The sequence below is a fragment of the Nerophis lumbriciformis genome, linkage group LG01 (genome assembly GCF_033978685.3).
Source record: "Nerophis lumbriciformis linkage group LG01, RoL_Nlum_v2.1, whole genome shotgun sequence".
NCBI classification, from domain to species: domain Eukaryota; kingdom Metazoa; phylum Chordata; class Actinopteri; order Syngnathiformes; family Syngnathidae; genus Nerophis; species Nerophis lumbriciformis.
The window spans coordinates 42,867,501-42,888,729 of record NC_084548.2 but is presented as its reverse complement, the minus strand read 5'-3'; the positions used below and the strand labels follow the sequence as shown (position 1 = coordinate 42,888,729).

Below are 21,229 nucleotides of genomic sequence, written 5' to 3'. Positions count from 1 at the left end.
GTTCTCCCCGCGGTGACAAAGCAACAAAACAGCTTTAATATTCAGAATTTACCCAGTCCGGCTTGTTCCGATTCTCATCCTCGCCATCTTTCTAGTCGAAGTGGTTTTGACTGACGTTACTGCAGGCGGTTGCCAACACGAGAAAGTCTCGCGATATAAACGTAAACGAGAACGAGACTTCATGAAGAGTCATAATATAGCGTTGACTTGATATTACCTGTATAGTCTTGCCTGAATATTAGGATCATATTTTGTGGTTTTAAAGTAATGTCGCAACAAGCTATAAGCATATATTAGCTACAATTTGAAGTTAAAGGATTTCCTCTCCCAAAAAGTCAGGACATTATTTTGTCCAAAAAATCTGGATTTTTTTAAGCGTCAAAAAATCGGGATTTTTTTAAGCGTCCAAAAAATTGGGATTTTTTTAAGCAACAAAAAAATCGGGATTTTTTGAAATCCGTCTTTTTTCAGCATAAAAAAATCGGGGTTTTTTTAAGTGTCAAAAAGTATGATTTTTTTTGTCAAAAAGTCGGGATTTTTTTAAGTGTAAAAAAGTATGATTTTTTTTGTCAAAAAGTCGGGATTTTTCTAAGTGTCAAAAAGTCGGGATTTTTTCTAAGTGTCAAAAAATCGGGATTTTTTTCCAAGTGTCAAAAACTCGGGATTTTTTCTAAATGTCAAAAAAATCTAGATTTTTTTTCTAAGTGTCAAAAAGTCTGGATTTTTTCTAAGTGTCAAAAAGTGTAGATTTTTTATAAGTGTCAAAAAGTCGGGATTTTTTGTAAGTGTCAAAAAGTGAGTGTGAATTGATTGACTGATTGAAACTTTTATTAGTAGATTGCACAGTATAGTACATATTCCGTACAATTGACCACTAAATGGTAACACCGAATAAGTTTTTCAACTTGTTTAAATTGGGGTCCAAGTAAATCAATTCATGGTAAATGTTGTCTATCTGTGTTGGCCCTGCGATGAGGTAGCGACTTGTCCAGGGTGTATCCCGCCTTCCGCCCGTGCGCAGCTGGGATAGGCTCCAGCACCCCCCGCGACCCCAAAAGAGACAAGCGGTAGAAAATGGATGGATATAACTCAATCTTTATCCCAATTGATGATGTGCTCTATTACTGTATGTATGTTCTATTGAAAATACATTTTGGTATTATAGAAAAATACATCGAAAGATTCATTAAGTGAATTTTTTGTCAGGGTTATTGCCCTCTTCTCTCTACAATTGGAACTGGAATCACTCTATTGTGGCCCTGCATTAACAGTGTTGTAAATTCATAGGACTAGTTCTAGTTCAATAAATGTAGAGCACTATTGTTTTGGATTCTTATTTTAATAATTTTTTGACATTTCTATTTGGGGGAAAAAAAGCAGACTGGATACATGGGCTGATTTTTTTTTACTAAAAGAATAAATTTTATTTCAGCACTGTAAGTCATTTCCCAACCAGTACAAACATGACTGCCATCTTTGTCTCTTTCTGAACCATTCCTCCCCTCCCTCTGTGATCAGACCACCAACAGCCAGACAAAAAAAAAGTAACTTTTTTTTTTCTCCGCTCATCTTTCCACAAACAGTCTGGTGCTTCCATAATGCTAACAATGATGACAAATTATACCGACCATAATTATAACAGCGATAATGATGATGATAATATCTCTATAACAATAATATCATGGATATATAGGAACCCTTTTTGTTGTGCAGGTAGTTAGGTGGTTCTGGGTACTGCTGAAAGCATGTTTGAACAAAGTGGTAAGAGAGGGCAAACATTGATTGGAGCACCTTTGCAAAGGGGAGAGGGTAATTATGGAGTTTGGAGGGTTGCTGAGGGGGGGGGGGGGGGGGGGGTGTCAGTGTAGACAGACAGATAGGAACCTTTATTCAATCTGGACAAAATGCTGTGAGAATCCTGAAGATAGATCGGAACAGACATGTCAACCTTTCCACACTCATAACCTTAATACTGTTTAACACCTACACTGCACAGCACTTTTCTTACCCCAGGACTTATCTAACATTGTCAGCCCTTCTGAGAAACTCCTGCTAGCTGACGTGGGCATAGGTGGGTTTTAACCACACAGTCAGTCAGGAGCACAGGTTTTCCTTGTAAAACGTTAGAGAGGTTTGTACCCCTCCTTGGAGGAATGGGCAATTGTAAAATCTACTCCATGATTGGTTGCAAATAACTAATCAAATTATAAAGACTACCGGTACACTAAAAAATGCTCACCAAATAGGGTGACGCACTGCAACAAATTGTCATGATGTTCATATGATCCCATCATTCTCAAAGCTGTGATTCAAGGAAAACTGGCTCACTTTGGAGTTGAGGGAGTTAAGGCAAGCTTGAGAAAGTGTGACAACGCTAGAAAAATAAAGGGGGAAGAGAGGGGAACTAAAACCCCAGCATGTTTGACAGCGTATTTGTTGAGCGTCACTCCTTCTGGTGAACTGGATCTCATATGAGTGTGCACAGTGGTTCTCACAGCCTAAATTCAGTCAATGTAGAACTGTTGAAACAGCGTGAACGAGCGAGTTCAAGATACATCCCCTCTTGATTTCTAGCTTCTCGCCTACTCCTCGCTGTTCACACTTCCTTCCTGCTTCCCTGTCTGTTTGCGTCTCCACGACAACCACGGTGTATAGCCACCGTTACCTCTCAGTCTTAAAATCACACGTGCTGCAATGTCATTATACACACACACACACATATACATTATATATATATATATATATATATATATATATATATATATATATATATATATATATAATCATACTCATCTATAAGACATTTCTGGGAGGTGGAGATAGACTATGGGGGATTAGGGAGAAAGGATAAAGGGGATTGTAGGTGTACTTTGTTTGGTTCTCAGGTGACATGTTTCGCTGCTTTGTGCAAGGGCGCAGAGTTCAGCTTAGATTGGTAAAGTCGACCACAAAATTATCATCAGGGATATTATGAAAATCAACAGTGCAGACAATGGTTCTCATCGGTAACGGGCAATATTTACTTACGTACGTTAATGCTGAAGTTGTCTAAAGATGCCACATAAAGGTAAGGAAAATCGCAATTATTACAGTTCAAATCTCTAGGTTGGCTAAGCGTATTTCAGTACTAACCGAAGCAATGGTAGAAGGATTAGAAGATGTAATAACATTAAAATAGTAAGAAAAACACAATGTGCACAAATGAATTTAAATTTTTTTTTTCAGAATTTTTAAAAAAACTCTGGCTAGATACATACAGAAATCGATTATTAATGTTAAGATAACCATTACTGTTAGTTGGATTTATTAAAGGGGCGGGGCAGCCGAGAGAGAAAAGAGAAAGGCGGCCAATGCAAATGATCCTAGGGCTACGGGCCAAGCAAGGAGGCGGTTGTGGTGTGAAAGTGAGAACTTAAAGTTTATATCATTGTGTCTGTGTGTTTACTTCTAAACTATCTGAGGTGACAGTGTGTGTAGTCCCCACGAAGACATCACTGACTAGCAGTTGCAACAACAACATTTCGTTCTGATCTGTACTGTAAAGTTCAAATTTGAATGACAATAAAAGGAAGTCCAAGTCTAAGTCTTAAGGCCAGCAAACTAGTTTAGGGTTGTATCTTTAAAATCTTAAAATTGTTGGTATTCATTCCTCAGCAGAAACTCTGGTTAAGACAAATGATCAAATCACAAACAAATGGTTAATGTACATTTAGCTCTGTGTGTTCTGTACCCCCCCCCTGCTATTAAATATTCAACATTAATTAGCTCTTCCGACTCATGTTGAATTTTACAAGTGTAACCATATCATTTATTAATTTTAACTATACATAGGTTGCTCTCTTTTGTGACAAGAAACATCACTGGAGGTGGTGGCCTGGTGACAAATCCAAACGAGAGTTGTTGCTTCGTGGGGACCAAAGTGAGGGGGAACTATGTGTTTGTGCTTGTGTTACGAGAAAGATAAAAGATCATGTACAATAAAAAAATGTGTGTAGATAGGAGGGGACGAGGGGTCAAAAAAGCAGAGGCAAGAGAGGTTGGTTTAACAAGCATAAAAAAAAGTCATTATTCAAATCCCTATTGAACTAAAACAGACGAGGACAAAAGAGGGACACGAGATTATGTATTGTGTTGCTGTTTTTATCCATACTAGCTACTGTGTAACTCAGGGTTTAACATCTATGTATGTGCAGGTGTTGTGTGTTTATGTGCATGTATCAATGTGGTACTTCGTCTACCTGAAACATCTCGTGTATTTTTTCATGTCCATGCTAACGTGAGTGTAGGGATTCTGAGTCAGTCGAATGTGTTACCAAATGATCTCCAATGAACTGACAACCACTCCACAGGCAACTGAAACTGCACAAATATATCACTTAAGCACGATAGCAGAGAGAATGCTGCTGGTAACAAACAACTGAATATCTATTGAGTGTGTGTGTGTGCGTGTATTTGTGTTTAAGCGTGCTATTTGGTGTGTGTGTGTGTCGCGATCGATAAGAGGGCATCATATACCAGATAACACTGGCGTGCCGCAGAAAAGCCACCCTCTAACGATGTACTACTGAAATACATGTCCTAATGTCAAAATAGTTGAAAGCAGTTAAGCATATGACTCCTAGAAAGTCTAGACTTGGTATTTCGGCCAGTGGAGCCATATTCTCTAGCCTAGTCTTTGATGTCTTAAGAGTTTAAAGTCCAGACGCCGCCATTTTTGAACTATGAGAAACATACAGCACTCGTGGTGTTGTTTTACTTCTCATCGATAACCTCTTTTTTCATGTCATTCCGTGTTAAGAAACGACAGCGTGCCCCAGTCATGTGACGAGCGCAAGTCTACCTACACTTGTCACTGGGTCGGCTATTTGCGTTTTCTGTAATGGCTGTGTTCATACAGTGGGGCATGTCTGACACGACTACATTAACACTTACATATAGTCACTGTCTTTTCCTTTAAAATAGCATTTCCATGTTAATTTTGTGGCACATGAAAGGGCACAAGTCATCAACATAGTGTGAAAATAAGGTGCTTTCTTGTTGACTTGCCTTTTTATACTGTATAGCATATTTTCATGCCCCTGGATAGCATCTCTCGGGTATGTCTACTGCTTTGAAACATGCAGTTGTTCTGTATATAGAACTGGTAAAAAGTACATATGTTGATTTCCATTGTCTGTGGGGGGACATTTCGTTAAATACAAACATAATTGCTTTAACAAAACAATTCACTATCGTAGTCTCCAAATATGAGTGGGACACTAGGGGCACTGTGAGGGTGCCCTCTCTCCATGACGCATGTTCCGACCCATAAAGTTTCCACATTGTTTGTCAGAGTAACTTTGGGGCAGGGAAGAGCATTCTGTTGGTTTAAAGTGACACACTACAGCTTGGCAACGCACACAGCTTTCAGCTTGTGGCAATTGCCAGGACAACGGTGACTTAATCGCCACCCAAAGATGGAGGGATCTTTGAGGCTAAGCTGACACACCCCTTTAACATCAGTGGCCACTTGTCGGCCAGCTGCGTTAAAATTCACTTTGGAAGTTACTTTTCTGAAACTAATTCCCAGGAAACATGGGTAATCAGGTGTCCTTAAAAAGTTCCTTAGAGAATGAGGTGGCTTTGCAGGGTCTGCATGAGACCTTTTCCGTTTATTTGCACTATCTGCTAGGCAGCAGTCTCTTCTTTTTGGCCTATAACTCTAGAAAGGTGCCTCAGAGTGTTTCACTTTTTTATCCCCTGGCAGAGGACCTGCCAGTGTGGTTTAACATCTTAAAAACAAAGTGCCTCTTTGTTTCGAACCACTCTGTACACATTCTGACGTCTTTCAAATAGATTTCTATCTTTAAATGTTCTTCTACATGTCTCCATTAATTAGGCGCACACCCCTTACGTGCTAAAGTCAATTATTTTGTATCAGGGGCATTTTTTTCTCATATTTAAATACAACATCAAGTGCTTCTGTTGGGATAGTACAATCAAAACTTTTGGAGAAAGGGCCAGGAGGCTAGGAATATAATATAATAATGCACTTTTTTAGGAGCAGGGTATAACTTTGCATACTTTAGGGATTAAGGTGCACAAATTCCTGGGGTCTGTGAGCATAGCTAAACTCTGGGCTATGCAAAGTAATATAGCATCCTAATATCATGGTGGTGCAGAAATGCTCCAGTGATTGATAACCAATCAAACTATAAAGGGATATAGAATTCTTATATATATATATATATTTTTTTTTTAAGCAATGCTGCTATTTTGCACAGTTGGGGGCCATTGTGCAGACAATATTCACGTTAAATTTTTCAACATGTTCAAAGTTAAGTCTCTGAATGTTCCTTGGAGCTCTTGTCAGTCAACGCTTAGATGACATGACAATCACAAATCGCATCGACACACAGACCATAGTGACAAGGCCTAGATGTTGTACCCATGGAAATCACATACAATCTGTCACCGGGAACCGCAAACGTGTGCGCAGTTTCATATAATGGGACTATTAAAACAACATACGAAACTCAAACTGTACAGGTGACCGTACTTGAGGGGGCTTGTTTAAGTGGTGGTTGGTGACGAGAGTGGAACTTGAAGCTTACGTTACTTTGTGTGCGGGAGAAAGGCTATTTTTTTGAGGGGTAGGGCGCTTAGACTTACAGAGAAAACTTCTCTTTATAAAAACATAAAAGCACATGAGAAAACTAAAAACAGGGTTTAACTGCTTTGACAACCAACTGTTTGGATGCATCACATGGAGCAGAAAAGAAAAGGAGACGGATGCTCTAATGGCTTCCTGCTCCGTGGGATAACATGCACAGTTAGGAGGCAGGGCTACAAAGACAGGGAAAGGCAGTCGAACACATAACTCTCTCTCCGAGCATCCCGTCACTCCTCTTTCTGTAGCGCTCCATCTGAAGGGCAGTCGTCAAGGCAACAGGGGGCCTCCACTTCAACCCCCTCTGATTGGTTGTCTCTGCTGGCTAAGGCACACTGGATTGGCTGGGTCAGGGGGACCAGCTCCAAGGGCTGCCCAATGGCTGCTGAGCTGCCATTCAGCTGCTGAGTCGCAACCTCTGGCGTGGAGCCCACCTCTTCTGGGGGCTTTGGGGAACTGTTGGATGGAGGGGGTGACGATGTCTGGGGGAACGAAAGGGTTGGAAGGAATGACGATTTCAAGCTTGTTCTCTGGTGATTCTATGAATTCAGAAAATGTTTCCGTTCAAATTTGGCTGTTGGCATGGTCATACCTGTGTTCTGCTGGCAGTTGCCTTCTTCCCTCCTCGTAGCTTTCCGGGAATATCTTTACCCCTCCTGTGGTGGGCAAACAGAAAGAAAAAAAAATGTCATAGTAAAAAAAATCAATGATGGGGCAAAAAGCTGGAGTTTTCCCCCAATAAATTACTACGTTCTACCATGTTTCAAATGACTGGAGGTGCAGTGCCAGACTACGGCAAGTGTGTGGAACACTTTTTGTTGTTGCTAAGAACAGATACATAGATCAGTTGTTTGCCTTCAATATGCATACTTTTGTGTTCATAATTTTTCTGTCCATCCACTAGGGGTGTTGAAAAAAATTAATTCACTTCCGAATCGCAATTCTTATTACGATTCTGAATCGATTCCAAATTTTCTTCAAGAATGTATTTTTAAAAATATGCTTTTTAAGCCATCTCTGTACTTACTTGTCTTAAGTATTCTCATTAGTCAGCGGCCAAGAGGAGGTTTTGTAACTTGTAACCTGTTTTTATTATAAAAAGGTTTTATTATAAATAGCAAAAAATGTGAGAATTGGTTTGAATCGAGAATAGATTCTGAATTGTTTAGTCACTCCAGGAATCAGAATCAAATTGAACAGTGACTTGTCGTAAGATTCACCTCCATACTATCCACCACTGCAGAGATTATAATTGTATTTGGAGCACACCATTTTGTGATTATTAGTAATGCAACTGAGATAGGCTCCAGCAACTCACGCGACCCCGAAAAGGACAAGCGGTAGAAAATTGATGGATGGGATGGATAAGTTATAATTGGGGTTAGTTACAGTACATCTGGAAAGTATTCAAAGCGCTTCACTTTTTCCACATTTTGTTATGTTAGAGCTAAAATTGAATAAATACATTTTTGTCCTCAAAATTCTACATGACAATGTAAACATTTTTGAGATTTTTGAAAATGTATTAAAAAAAAACAACAACTAAGAAATCACATGTACATAGATATTCAAAGCCGTTGCTCAATACTTTGTTGATGCACCTTTGGCAGAAATTACAGCCCCAAGTTCTTTTGAATATGATGCCACAAACTTCACCTATCTCTGGGCAGTTTCAACCATTCCTCTTTGCAGCACCTCTAATGCTCCATCAGATTGGATGGTAAGCGTCAGTCTTTAATAGAATTGAAGTCTGGGCTCTGGCTGCGCCACTTAGGGGCATTCACAGAGTTGTCCTGAAGACACTCCTTTGATTACTTGGCTGTGTGCTTAGGGTCATTGTCTTGCTGAAAGATGAACGGTTGCACCCGTCGGAGTTCAAGCAGGTTTTCATCCAGAATTTCTCTGTACGTTGCTGCATTCATCTTTCCCTCTATCCTGACTAGTCTGCCAGTTTCTGCCACTGAAAAACTGGAGGGATGGATTTGGCCTGGTAATGAGCAGTGCCTGGTTTCCTCCAAACATGACATCTGGCATTGACGCAAAATAGGTAAATTTTTGTCTCATCTGACCAGATAATTTTGGTTCTTACGGTCAGAGTCTTTCAGGTGCATTTCGGCAAACTCGAGAAAGGCTTCAATTTGTTTTTACTACGGAATTGCTTCCGTCTGGCCGCTCTACCATACAGGCCTGATTACTGGATTGCTGCGGATATGGTTGTCCTTTTGGAGGTTCTTCTCTCGCCACAGAGGAATACTGTAGCGCTGACAGAGTGTCCATTGGGTTCTTGGTCACCTCCCTGAATAGGGCCCTTCTCACCCGATCGCTCAGTTTTGACGACTGGCTAGCTCTAAGAAGAGTCCTGGTGGTTCCAAACGTCTTCCATTTACTGATGATGGAGGCCAATGTGCTCATTGGGACCTTCACAAAGCAGCAGATATTTTTCTGTACCCTTCGTCAGATTTGTGTCTGAAAATAATCCTGTCTCAGAGGTCCACAGACAATTCCCTCAACTTCATGCTTGGTTTGTGATCTGCCATGCAGTGTCATGTGTAGAACTTTATTTATAGACAGGTATGTGCCTTTCCAAATCATGTCCAAACAACTGCATTTACCACAGGTGGACTCCAATTAAGATGTAGTAATATCAGAAGGATGATCAGTTGAAACAGGATGCATCTTAGCTTACTTTTGAGCTTCAGGCAAAGGCTGTAAATACTTATGTACATGTGATTGCTTAGTTTTTTATTCTTGAAAAGTTTTCAAAAATGTCTAAAAAAAACTGTCACATTGAAATTATGAGGTATTGTGCATAGAATGTTGATGACAAAAATTAATTTATTCCATTTTAGAGTAAAGCTGTAAAATAAACTGAAAAAAGGTGTAGCACTGTGAATACTTTCCGAATGGACTGTAGATTAGTTCTCGAGTTACAATGTCAAGATGAAATAAACATTTTATCTCATGCAAAACATTTAAAAAAAACATGTTGCCAAAGGGTTGTTGAAATTGTAAATCACTAGCTTTCCCAAAAGGGAGAGCAAATCTGTACATTCTGATTGTGTTTTGAATGCATGATAGTTTATCAAGATTGTGCACATGTTATTTAGTGTTCAGCTAACAATTATTACTCACCCTTTTCCTGCTCCCACTGAAACCACTTGCATGTTGAACCCCCCTCTTCCACGTATTGGTTTGTTCCCAGCCCACTGGCCAACAACCATGCCAGCAATCTCCAGTTTTCCTCCTTGAGGAGGTATAGACTGGATGCCTGAAAAGCAGTTCATCTTTGAGACATACTATACTAGGGCTGGGTAGAAAAGTGATCTACCGTATTTTCCGCACTATAAGGCGCACCTAAAAACCACAAATTTTCTCAAAAGCTGACAGTGCGCCTTATAACCCGGTGCGCTTTATATATGGATAAATATTAAGATTCATTTTCATAAAGTTTCGGTCTCGCAACTTCGGTAAACAGCCGCCATCTTTTTTCCCCGTAGAAGAAGCGCGCGGTGCATGCTGGGATATGTGACGTTTCATTTCCATTTGTGTGTTTATGTAAAGACCCCAAAATGGCTCCTATTAAGTGTGTTGTCTGTCTAATTATAAATAATGCAGACGAGGCGTGTTAACTGAGTTCTCAACGTTTACTCACAGCGTGCTCATAACCACATTCTAACTGCCAGCATACAACAACGCTTCTCAGGGCTACCGCGCATGCTCGTCACTATCGTTGCATGCTGGGTAGTGTAGTTGTTATATTTGCTAGCTCATAACATCACATTGAGAGACACGCTTACGCGCTTAATTCAATACTCGCCGTCATTCCGGGTGGATTGACAAAAGACCTCCAGCCGCTAGATATTGGTGTCAACAGGGCATTCGAAGCTAGACTGCTAACTGCGTGGGAACAATGGATGACCGAAGGCGAACACACCTTCACTAAGAGGGAGGCAGCGCCGGACGACATTCGCCCAACTTTTCAATTCGGACACCGAAGGAGAAAAATTCGAGGGATTTATGAATGAAGAATAACTTCAGAAAGTGAGCGTTATGTTTATTTTGTGTGTTGGGACATTAACGTTCGAGCAACATTATGTTGCTACTGCTCTGCACTATTTTAAATTTTACTATGTTTGTGATTGCACATTTGCGTACATTTTGGGACAGAGTTGTTAGAACGCTGGTTTTTAATATATTATTAAAGTTTGACTGACCTATATGACTGTTTTTTTGACATTCCCTTTAGCGCAGCGTAGGCGCGGCTTATAGTCCGGGGCGGCTTATTGGTGGACAAAGTTATGAAATATGCCATTCATTGAAGGTGCGGCTAATAATCCGGTGCGCCTTATAGTGCGGAAAATATGGTAATCAATATCTTTTATTATGAGCAATATCGATTAAAGGTCATGATATCAGTGTCCCCCGCCCTGCCCCCTGGTAATCTTGTGTATAAAGCAGCAGCAGTATCACACTGTGCTCACCAGGGCTAAAATAATCGATTTAATCGATTATGGATCGATATTTCAACATTTTTAGCAATAACGATTCACAAGGCAAAATAGTGATAATTTCACCCCACACCCTTGGGATTCTTGTGTGTCGAGCACCAGCAGCAGCGTCATGCTGACTGACTATGCTAACATTACCTTCCATCAATAAGACCTCTGGGGGGAAAAAAACTAAAGTGAGGGACTTACTGATATTATATTATCACCCAGTTTTCCGGGCACCATGAAGATACAATCAGTAAGAAAAGCCATTGCAACTTTTGTGGGCAAAGATTTACGGCCGGCTTTGGATAGTTCTCATAGTGAACCACACAACGTTATATTGTATTACATTTGACTGAAACTATTATTTACTATTATCACTGGAAGAACTCATATTTGACGGCAGCCATACTCGTACATTGCTTACATAATCATATCCCACACAGAGCAGTGTCAAGTGCGTCAGAAAAACTAAGTACACACTTCCAGCCTTTACAATAAAAGTGCTGTGCGTTACATTCTGTCTCACTGCGCTAACAAATTAAGACTCCCAGAAGAATAGCTTACATATTCACAGTTATTTTAGAAAAAAACTTAAGTGCATTTTAGGGCCGGACAATAAATCAAATTTTAATTTTGATTTTGATTATGGCATCTCACGTTTATGAAAATATAATACTGTATTTTTTGGACCATAGGGCACACCAAATTATAAAGCGCATTGTCGATGACTGGGTCTGTTAATGTCGATTTTCATACAAAAGGCGCACCGGATTATAAGGTGCATTAAAGGGGTCATACTATGATGTTTTCTACATTTAAAACACTTCCTTGTGGTCTACATAAAATGTAATTGTGTTTCTCTGGTCAAAATGTTGCATTGATTATGTTTTGCAGATGCTACTTTATATTAGGAATCACAACAGCGGAGGATGAATGCCCCACAACAAGTAGAGAAAAAGGAGCTTATTGACTATGGCGTCAGCGCGGACAACAATGTCAGAAGCGCGCACATTTTTGGGATTGCATATCCCAAATACACATCAGCAGGAACTAATAGGTAAGACAAGTTGGTTTTGCATAATACTGCGAAACAAAACACCATTTGATATCTCCTAATTGGTGCCATTTTGGGGTCCTTGTAAAGTTTTGGGCTTGCTTGCTAACGTCATTTTGCAGTGCACATGTATCTCTTATGTGTGACTGCCATCTACCGGTCACACTTGTTACACCATGTACCAAATAAAATTGCTTTGAGGTCAATAAGCACAACCTGAATTAATTAGTACATTAGGCGCACTGGGTTATAAGACGCACTGTCGATTTTTGAGAAAATTAAAGGATTTTTAGTGTGCGCCTTACAGTCCAAAAAATACGGTAATCAAACAAAACAATTAATCTGCCGTATAACGTGCATGCAAATACCGCAGCTTCTGACGGTGAAATAGATAGTGTCAGTATACCTAATCAATAATCACTACACTCAACAAAAAGGAGGGCATATGATTTCCGTGTTAACGTAACTGCGGACGGAGTCACATAATTGGCCAATAAAACAGATTCCACTGTTAAACTCAAAATATCAGGGAAATTGATATAAATGTGAGTGAAACATTGTCATTGTGAGGAGAAGAAACGTTAAAATCGCTCATTATTCCTCAAAACACTCAACAGCCTTGTTCTGACCTAAACAATGTCAAGGCGGTCACTTGAAATAGCAACTAAACTACGAACCTAAAACTAGCAAGAACAATCCATACACCCACAACACATCTCTTTTGCTTGTGTTGTTGTGAATGACATCAACGTTACATTAATGTACGAACAACAGTCGCAACTTGAAAGGCACTCTCTGCTTTTTTTTTTTTTTAACAGCCTCAAGTGAGTCGCCTCTTTACTCGTTAAGCTGAGAATAACAGTGCAGCACACTTTCCACCAATCACAAAAATAGCACAGCGCGCCATATCCAGTCTGACTATACTAACAAAAAAAAGGTTTCAAAAAGTACTTGGCACAAGCATAATGTACTTGAAGCACTTATTGGTACATTTACAAAATTATTGTGCTTTGACATAAAACAATGATCAAAATTGTCTAATGTGAGGATGTTTGCATTTAATTACATTCATTTTATTTTACACAAAAAGTACGCACTTTATGGAGGTAAAATAAGTGTAAAACGTAAACAACTGAATTGAAAACAACTAAAATGGAGAAACAGAATTTTATAGTTTTTTATATTATTGTTATTTAAATGTATTGTTATTGCTATTAATATTATCTTACTTGTGGTTTATTTAACTGATTTATATCCTGTTTTTTTAAAAACTATATTTAAAGTTGAGTTTTGGGGGTACAAAAGATACTCATGTTTTCAAACTAATAAATAATCGCGTAATTAATCGTGATTACAATATCAATAAAAAATAATCGTGATTATTATTTTTGCCATAATTGTCCAGCCCTAGTACATTTGTATTTTGTAACAGATTCGAGACATTTTCAATATTTACATGTATATCGAATAAAATTTAATTTTGTATTTTTGGAAGTGAGAAACCATCGAAGGCGGAGATAAAAACGGGCTGTAAGTTTAGCAACAAGCTGTACCACGGCAGCTCAGGAGCTGCATGCACGATGGCAAGTCCAGATCCATAAACATCCATGTTTTTGTAAGAGGAAGAAAGTAAATAATTAATCTGTGTACCTGGGAAGGCTCTGGGTCTGTGTTGGGCAGGGTGGTGTGGATGATGTGGGTGATGAGGAGGCATGCCACCCATGGGTCGAGGTGGGTAGAGAGGGGGCATTGGGTAGAAAGGGGGCACCATAGCAGGTGGCAGGAAGGCAGGGGGTGGAAGAGGGGGCGGTGGTGGAGGAGGACGAGACAGATTAATCCCCTCGAGTATCGCCTGACGCATCTTCTCCACTTTGGAGACTAGCTCCTCCTGTCAAGGAGAAAGAGAATTGACATTGCAACTTTTAGCAGTATGTACAGTATGCCTATCAACAGCTCAGGACTTCATCAAATTAGTAATCTAATCCTAATTCCACTTTGCTGTCAAAATCCTAAATCCCTGTGGCTATTGAATTGTTATGGTCAGGAATGGAGTGGGTTCATACCTGGCCTTCACACATATCGAGCAGGGCAGCACGATCACGGGCGGCACGAGCCAGTTTGCTCTGGAACAGTTTGCCGTCAAAGAAGCCCCAGGGACAGCAGTGTTCCCATGGCAACGGCTGGCCGCATACATCGTTGATGAACAGCGCTGTGTCAACACCAGCCATAAAAAGAGCAGCCAGCTGCACGCCACGGGCATCAACTTTCTCTACCTAACAGCCACACAAATGAACCTCAGTCAAAATGTAGACAACAGGAGAAAATGCATCAAGTTTCAAATCGCAGCAATTCGTTGAGAGACTGGCATTTTACCTTGAGTTCCTGTAGCTGGTCTGGTTCATAGAGCTGATTTGAAACAGCCTGGGCCAAGAAGGCATCCAGCTCATGTCTCTGGAGGATCCTCCCTCCAGGCCACTGCATCATATACCTGAAAAACAATGAACTCTTTAAAGCAGAAAGAATCACCTACAGCTTTTATATGTCGTAGTTTTACTAAACAGAAGCTCCAAACAACTTAATCTTGAGTGTCATACCTGAGCACGCAGCACATGAGCAGCAGATGCTGTGGGACCTGTGCTGGGTTAAGGAGGGCTGGGCAGTCAGAGCGTAGACAGGCCAGGAAAGCCCTGGTTCTCCTGGAGCGGTCCTCACTGGCACGACCCAACCACAGGCGGCGCAGGTTTGGACACGTCCACTCCCGGAAACACAGAGCCGGAACCAGTTCAGGAGTCAGAGCGGACTTGGATTTACCACTGCTCCACTCTTTGACAATCACTGGAGGAACTGAGAATGGGGAAAGCAGTTACATCTCCGAGTAAGGAGTCTGTCTTTGCATCTAATTTATAGAGTGCCAGCTCCTACCTTCCAAGGGCGCTCTCTTACGGAGGGCAAGTCTTTCCAGGCGGCGGTGTATTTCAGCCAGACTGAAGAGGACGCCATAGGCATATTGTCTGGCAGCACGAAACAGCAGCGAGGCAGGAGGTAGCTCAGAGTTACACTCATCCTCTATACAAACTGGCATTTTCATCTCTCCCTATTGGTACGGATAGGAACAGAATATATATATTAAAAAGGAATAAATGTAGCCAAACACTAATCATTAGTTATATAGCTAAATGTAACTTTACCTTGGTCAAAATGTGGTAAATCTGTGGGTACATCAGCCCTCTTCTGTGTCTATGTTCCGCTACACGAAGAACCTCAGCACTAACCTAAAACAGTTTTGATTTCCTATCAGCAATAGCTACATAAAACTATATAATTGTATACTTTTCTTTTTTTTACCACGATGACAAACCTGAGGCAGAGGGGGCGTGGTTATGTCCATGTGACTTCTCGTCGCCATAGACAGTAATGACGGAATGTTTGACCCGCTCCCATTGCCTTGTGAAGCATCTCCAGAGACCGGGCACCCCCTTATAGCAGGATCCTCCCAGCGTGAGGGCTTGTCCGTCAAATGGCTGTGTAAATGGGGGAAGGGAAAGACATGTGCATGTTTCACATTACAGTTATCATAAAATACTGCACAAACAAAACATTTTTTATAACCTATTAAGACAACCGATAACCTATGTGGAAAGCCAAAACCCCTAAATCTGGAAGGGATCCTCTGTAGATGACTAGCCCTGCACTTGCAACCGTCTCCTTGGAAGCTTAAACCCTTGATTTAAAGCTACCGGTATATAACTTTACACGAACTTTGCTAAGATAACTGGTGTTGCATTGTTGTTCCTTCCATACAGTGGAACGCATGTGTCAATAGTGTTAATATTGACATCTGCTTCCTTTAATTGCAGAAAGTTAGCCACTTGTTGCTCTGGAGAGGCAACATCCGTTTCATCTGTTTGACCTCTGTTGTCAACTGCTCTGGCATTGGGTCGAGGCATAATGTGCAGTCCGGACAAGGTCACATCATTCATTTATGTAGTCTGGTCCATCTCATCTCTGGTATTTTTTAGAGAAATGTCTTTTTGCAGGACCTTCGTATCATGGCGCAGTGTGCAGTTTTCCTCTTCAAGAAACTTCATTTCATTCCTTATGTCACAAATCACTCTTTTTAGAATGCAATTCTGCAATTTTAGACTTTCTAGATTGCATTGCAGGTTTTCTATAGTTGATTGTAGGACATATATTTGTTCTGTTTCCAGAGACTCGTTCAGTGAGCCCACATTTCCAAGGCTAGGAGATGTGTTCCTTAGATTGCACTGTTGCATTGTTGCAAAGCAGCCATTTGAAAGGTAGTTGAAGAAGTTTAGCTTTAGGAGCTTTCAACAAATCCGCACCAGACACCGGACAGAGCTCGAGTTAGAGGTGTCAGCCTGTCGTTGCGATCATGATGTGTGGTCAGGGAAGCTTTAAATCTATCCAAAAACTCCCACAGCTTGATCTCAGTGAGCTTCAGGTTGCTAGGAAACCACATTGAACTAGCATTGTGGCTGGTTAGCCTCAACGACTAATAGTACTTTCATATTGCTAATTTCAACAAATATGTACCTCACGCCCGGACAATATTTAGGTCGGAGATGTCAGCAAGCTATCCTGTAGCTGTGATCACATTGAGTGGTCAGGAAAGCTCTAAAATTACTAAAAACTCGGGTAGCAAGAGCAAAGCATTTTTTTGTGTGCGTCCTTCATTCATGAAGTGACACAATCAGATCCAAACCATGGATTTTTTGAACCGTTCCACCCATATGTGCAACCCAGCAGTACATTCTTTCTTAATTCCAAGCCAAAACGTTTAAGGTTTTCACAAAGTGCTAAATTTCACTAACTACCTTTCGCAAAGTGCTACATTTCATTAACTAACCTTAAACTATGAAGGGAAAGGAACTTTGTTAATTGCACTCTCTTTTTCTACAGTTTCTCTTTTTATTAGCATTACTGTGGCTGAAAATCAGCCGATAACCCTGTGTCAAACCATAGCGCTCCCTGTGTTCAGTAAAAATATGTTATGAAAATAGCCACAGTGTTATGTGATGAGATTTGTTCAGACCACTCAGTCTGTGTCTTACTTTGCATTACTGTCATTAGGTTCATCTCCATCTGATGAAGAGGAAGGCGACGGAGAAGGACCAGGCTGAGTGCCTGTGTGGTGATTAGGCAAACGACCGCCGCCCTGAGTGGAATCATATGGCGCCGACCAGTCAGAGAAGCCCATCTTTCCTGTCGGTGAATCATTGCAGTCTTGGGATGGTGGCGGTGGGTCCGGGAATAGTGGCGCTGCGCCATGTCCAAATGGAGCATTTAGAAAAGGTGGTTTTAAGCCAGGCATTTGGGGAGGAAGGAACTGATGGGGAAAGAGAGAGACGAGAAGATGTTAAGAGCTAATGATGTCAAATCACTTCTTCCTTCTAATAACATTTCATGAGAGGGTTTAAGATGGAAATAATCACAGCCTCCTCCCTTTGTGATGAGCATATGATACTGATTATATCAGAGAACACAAACCACCTCTGCTTTACATGGATCTCTCTAGAGCTGAGAACAATCACACACGTTACACAGCAAACGGGTTAAGGTGACGAAGCAAAGGTATCTACCTGATTTTTTCCAAGGTGCATCGGTCCCATGTGGCCAGGTGGTCCCCCAAATGGAGTGGGTCCAAACCCAGGTACTAAGTATAAAATCCAAAACACATTATTTTATTTATTATTTTAAGTAATATGTCGCATCTGGAGCTTTTAACATATTTTAAAAAAAAGAAAGAAAATAACATAGCACCTATTGTGGAAGCTTTGGAGCCTGAGAGATCAAGTCAAACTTCATTCATATCTTAATGTAGAAGCAGCCGTCAGTAGCCATTAAGGGTCTAACGGTTTTGTAGATACCACGATATTTCGTCTCAAAGTCTTCACAAAAATGCTGCGAAGCCTGACGGTATCAAACAAAAACTTGGTGAAGTTTTTTTCTGGAGCTTTAGCGTTGGCTGGGTCTGAAAATAAACTATATCTCCCAGAATCCGCTGTGCAGCTTGGGACTAGTAAGCAGGGGGCATGAAACGGCGTAAGAAGCAACTTAAGTGTGTTCATAGTAGATGAGAAGAATTGTTGTTTTTGGACATTACATAAAAATTTGTCAATAACTTTTTGAGTTATGTTGCTCACAGACAGACAAACAAACCCTGACAAAAACATAAGCTCTCTGGCAGAGGTAAGAAAGTATGTGTCTGCAAAGCAAAGTGCACCACTTTCGTCTCGAGCGTTTCCAAGGCAACACGGCACGGACGGAAATCACCAAAAAAAACTGTACCGGTACATTGCGAGAAATACGAGTAAACTTGATTAAGCTTCAATCCATCCATTAAACCTCAATCCATCCATTTTCCCACAAGTCACCACCTAATAAACTTTTCTTATAAACAGCATATTCCAGACTGATATCCACTGTGGAGGATACTGGTTGTCAGAAACTAAAAATTGAAAGACACTTAAGTGAACATTATTGTTTTACTCTGGATGTTCACAATGTCACTTTAAACACACTCAACTGTGAGTTTTTTTCAAATATTTGTTTGAAACATTGGATGTTCCTGAACTATTCTTTGCACTTAAAAACATACATGTTTTGTGTTCAATTACAGCAAGTGTGTTTCTCCCAAACATTCCCACCACTTCATTTTACACACTGGTATTTTTAAGTCTTTTTATTTGGACATATACCGCAATAATATCGTACCGTGGTCTTAATACCATGATAATATCAACCCGTGAGATTTTGATACCATTACATTATTAGCCATCTCTAAAGTCATGTATTAACATTAGGGCAGGGTATCATGGCCAATTTCCCAAGTTGATTCAATTTCGATTCATTAGGTTCTAAATCGATTAATCACAATTCGATTTACATGTAAATATTACAAATGTCCCAATCTGGTACAAAATGCAAATGTACTTTCTTTTTCTCTTCACCATAAAACTCTGTACAGTTTAAACATCCTCCAAAAGTCTTGAAAGTTTAACTTTGAGATCACAAAAAATTCAGAGTGAAAGTCTAATTGTATTGCAACATTCCAACACTACTACAGTAATTACATTAACAGGGTCCTATTATGCAAAACCAACTATTCTTACCTGGTGGTAGCTGTTTTTTTGTATTTAGTATATCCATAAATCCAGGCATGGCGGAGATATTAATTAAATAATCTTGGCTTCTTGCAAACCTGCATTAAACGAGCCGTTAGGAATTCAAGACTTTAGTGACGTATTTTGCCTTAGTTAGGTCAGTGGATATCTCCATATTTGGTAGAGGTTTTATGCCATTTTATCCAGTTGTAGTCCAAAGTTGTAGTCAATAAGTTCCTTGTTTTTTCTCTAGCCTCTTGATGTGGGGCAGACTGGCTCGTACATGCACATGCATGCTAAAATCCTCCATTGTTGCCATTTCCTAATACTAAGTAGCATACAGTTATAACTAATATCTGTCAGTAGACTTGATATTGAAGTACTAAAAACTACAACATGGCTGACGGGGTGGAAACGCAGTCGAAGTAGAGCTGGAGGAAGATTAAATAAAATAAACGTTACAAAGACCACAAATGGCCCATTCTGGAAAGACAGTCAGAAAGTGTCTTGAAGATGGTCTGTAAAACAAAATCTATGCAAAATGTTGACCAAAGCACCACCATTACATGTTCTGTAGACTACAAGGAAGTGCTTTAGATGTATTAGAAATAAATCATAAACTTAACTGTTTAAAGGTATTGTTTCATCAAGTGCAAAATAATACCAATAAATACATAAGCTAATCTTCTGTAAGTCTTTTGTTAGTGCAGTCAGGCAGAATGTAACGCAAAGCAATTTTATTGTAAAAGCCGAAAGTGTGAACATTCTTCTTCTAGCGTACTTGACACTAGTCCGTGTGGGAGATGAATATGTTTATAAAAGTACCTTGCAAGCAATGTTCCCTCTAATTTTTCATGTGTGTGAGCAAACGCACAAACTCCCTGAGCATTCAGTAGAGCACATGTGAGCAACATCAGACGTGCACACTGTGGCCACCCCAGCGTCACACCTGTCCCAAACCTGACATCATAATTTAAATCCATCCATTTTCTACCGCTTATTCCTTTCGGGGTCGCGGGGGGCGCTGGAGCCTATCTCAGCTACAATCGGGCGGAAGGCGGGGTACACCCTGGACAAGTCGCCACCTCATCGCAGGGCCAACACAGATAGACAAACATTCACACTCACATTCACACACTAGGGCCAATTTAGTGTTGCCAATCAACCTATCCCCAGGTGCATGTCTTTGGAGGTGGGAGGAAGCCGGAGTACCCGGAGGGAACCCACGCAGTCACGGAGAGAACATGCAAACTCCACACAGAAATGTTTTATAAAAATAATTTTCTGATATAAGTGATTTTGCCCTTTTACAATGACAATAACAAAAAAACATGTTTTTCATGACCTATGTGCTAGTATTGTATGTCTGGCTGCGGGTCCTGCCTTTAAAAGAAATGTTACCCCTTTCAGAGATTACATTTAGTTCCTGTAACTTTCTGTCTGTAAAATACATCTTTTTTTTTAGCATTTATGAAATCTAGTGACAATATTTCATGAATAATATCCTTAGATTAACATTCTTAATAAATGGCAGTAAAATAAGCACACATCTGATTGTGGAGTCTGAGTGTTACAACCTGGCATTTACCCAATGTGTGGCGTTGGGGTTGTCCGACTTTTTGTGTGGCCATAAACGCAGCACTGGCTAAGTGCCATGAGTGCTTGTGTTGGTGCAGGTGAGAGAGCGAGCGGCTTCTGTTGAAACGACGGATGATAATGTTGGTTTAAGCCTGGTTTGTATGGTAGAAAATTACCAGTTTTTATAGATAAAAGTTTTTTTTACTCATGTTTTTGGTGTGGTTACAAACAGTTTTGCTCAATAAAGGGATTGGGGGAATTCCTGTCCGTAAAGTGTCTCGACAGACGATAATTGAACTGTGTTGACAAAGATTGTTTTATTCATTGGGGC

General features: G+C 40.3%; 1 protein-coding gene across 1 annotated transcript in view; it reads right to left on the bottom strand.

Moving 5' to 3' along the window:
* Positions 1-1,395: 1,395 nt before the first annotated feature.
* fam120c (family with sequence similarity 120 member C) overlaps positions 1,396-21,229 on the bottom strand; it is a 65,326-nt gene continuing 45,492 nt past the window's right edge. Inside the window, exons 6-17 of the mRNA XM_061982306.1 lie at positions 17,797-17,870; positions 17,269-17,543; positions 15,555-15,717; positions 15,385-15,468; positions 15,119-15,290; positions 14,791-15,040; positions 14,570-14,684; positions 14,260-14,469; positions 13,847-14,084; positions 9,782-9,917; positions 7,242-7,305; positions 1,396-7,131 (exon numbers count right to left, since the gene is read on the bottom strand). Of these exons, the coding sequence (XP_061838290.1) occupies positions 6,880-7,131; positions 7,242-7,305; positions 9,782-9,917; positions 13,847-14,084; positions 14,260-14,469; positions 14,570-14,684; positions 14,791-15,040; positions 15,119-15,290; positions 15,385-15,468; positions 15,555-15,717; positions 17,269-17,543; positions 17,797-17,870 (2,033 nt within the window). The 3' untranslated portion in view covers positions 1,396-6,879. The remainder of the gene's footprint in view (positions 7,132-7,241; positions 7,306-9,781; positions 9,918-13,846; positions 14,085-14,259; positions 14,470-14,569; positions 14,685-14,790; positions 15,041-15,118; positions 15,291-15,384; positions 15,469-15,554; positions 15,718-17,268; positions 17,544-17,796; positions 17,871-21,229) is intronic.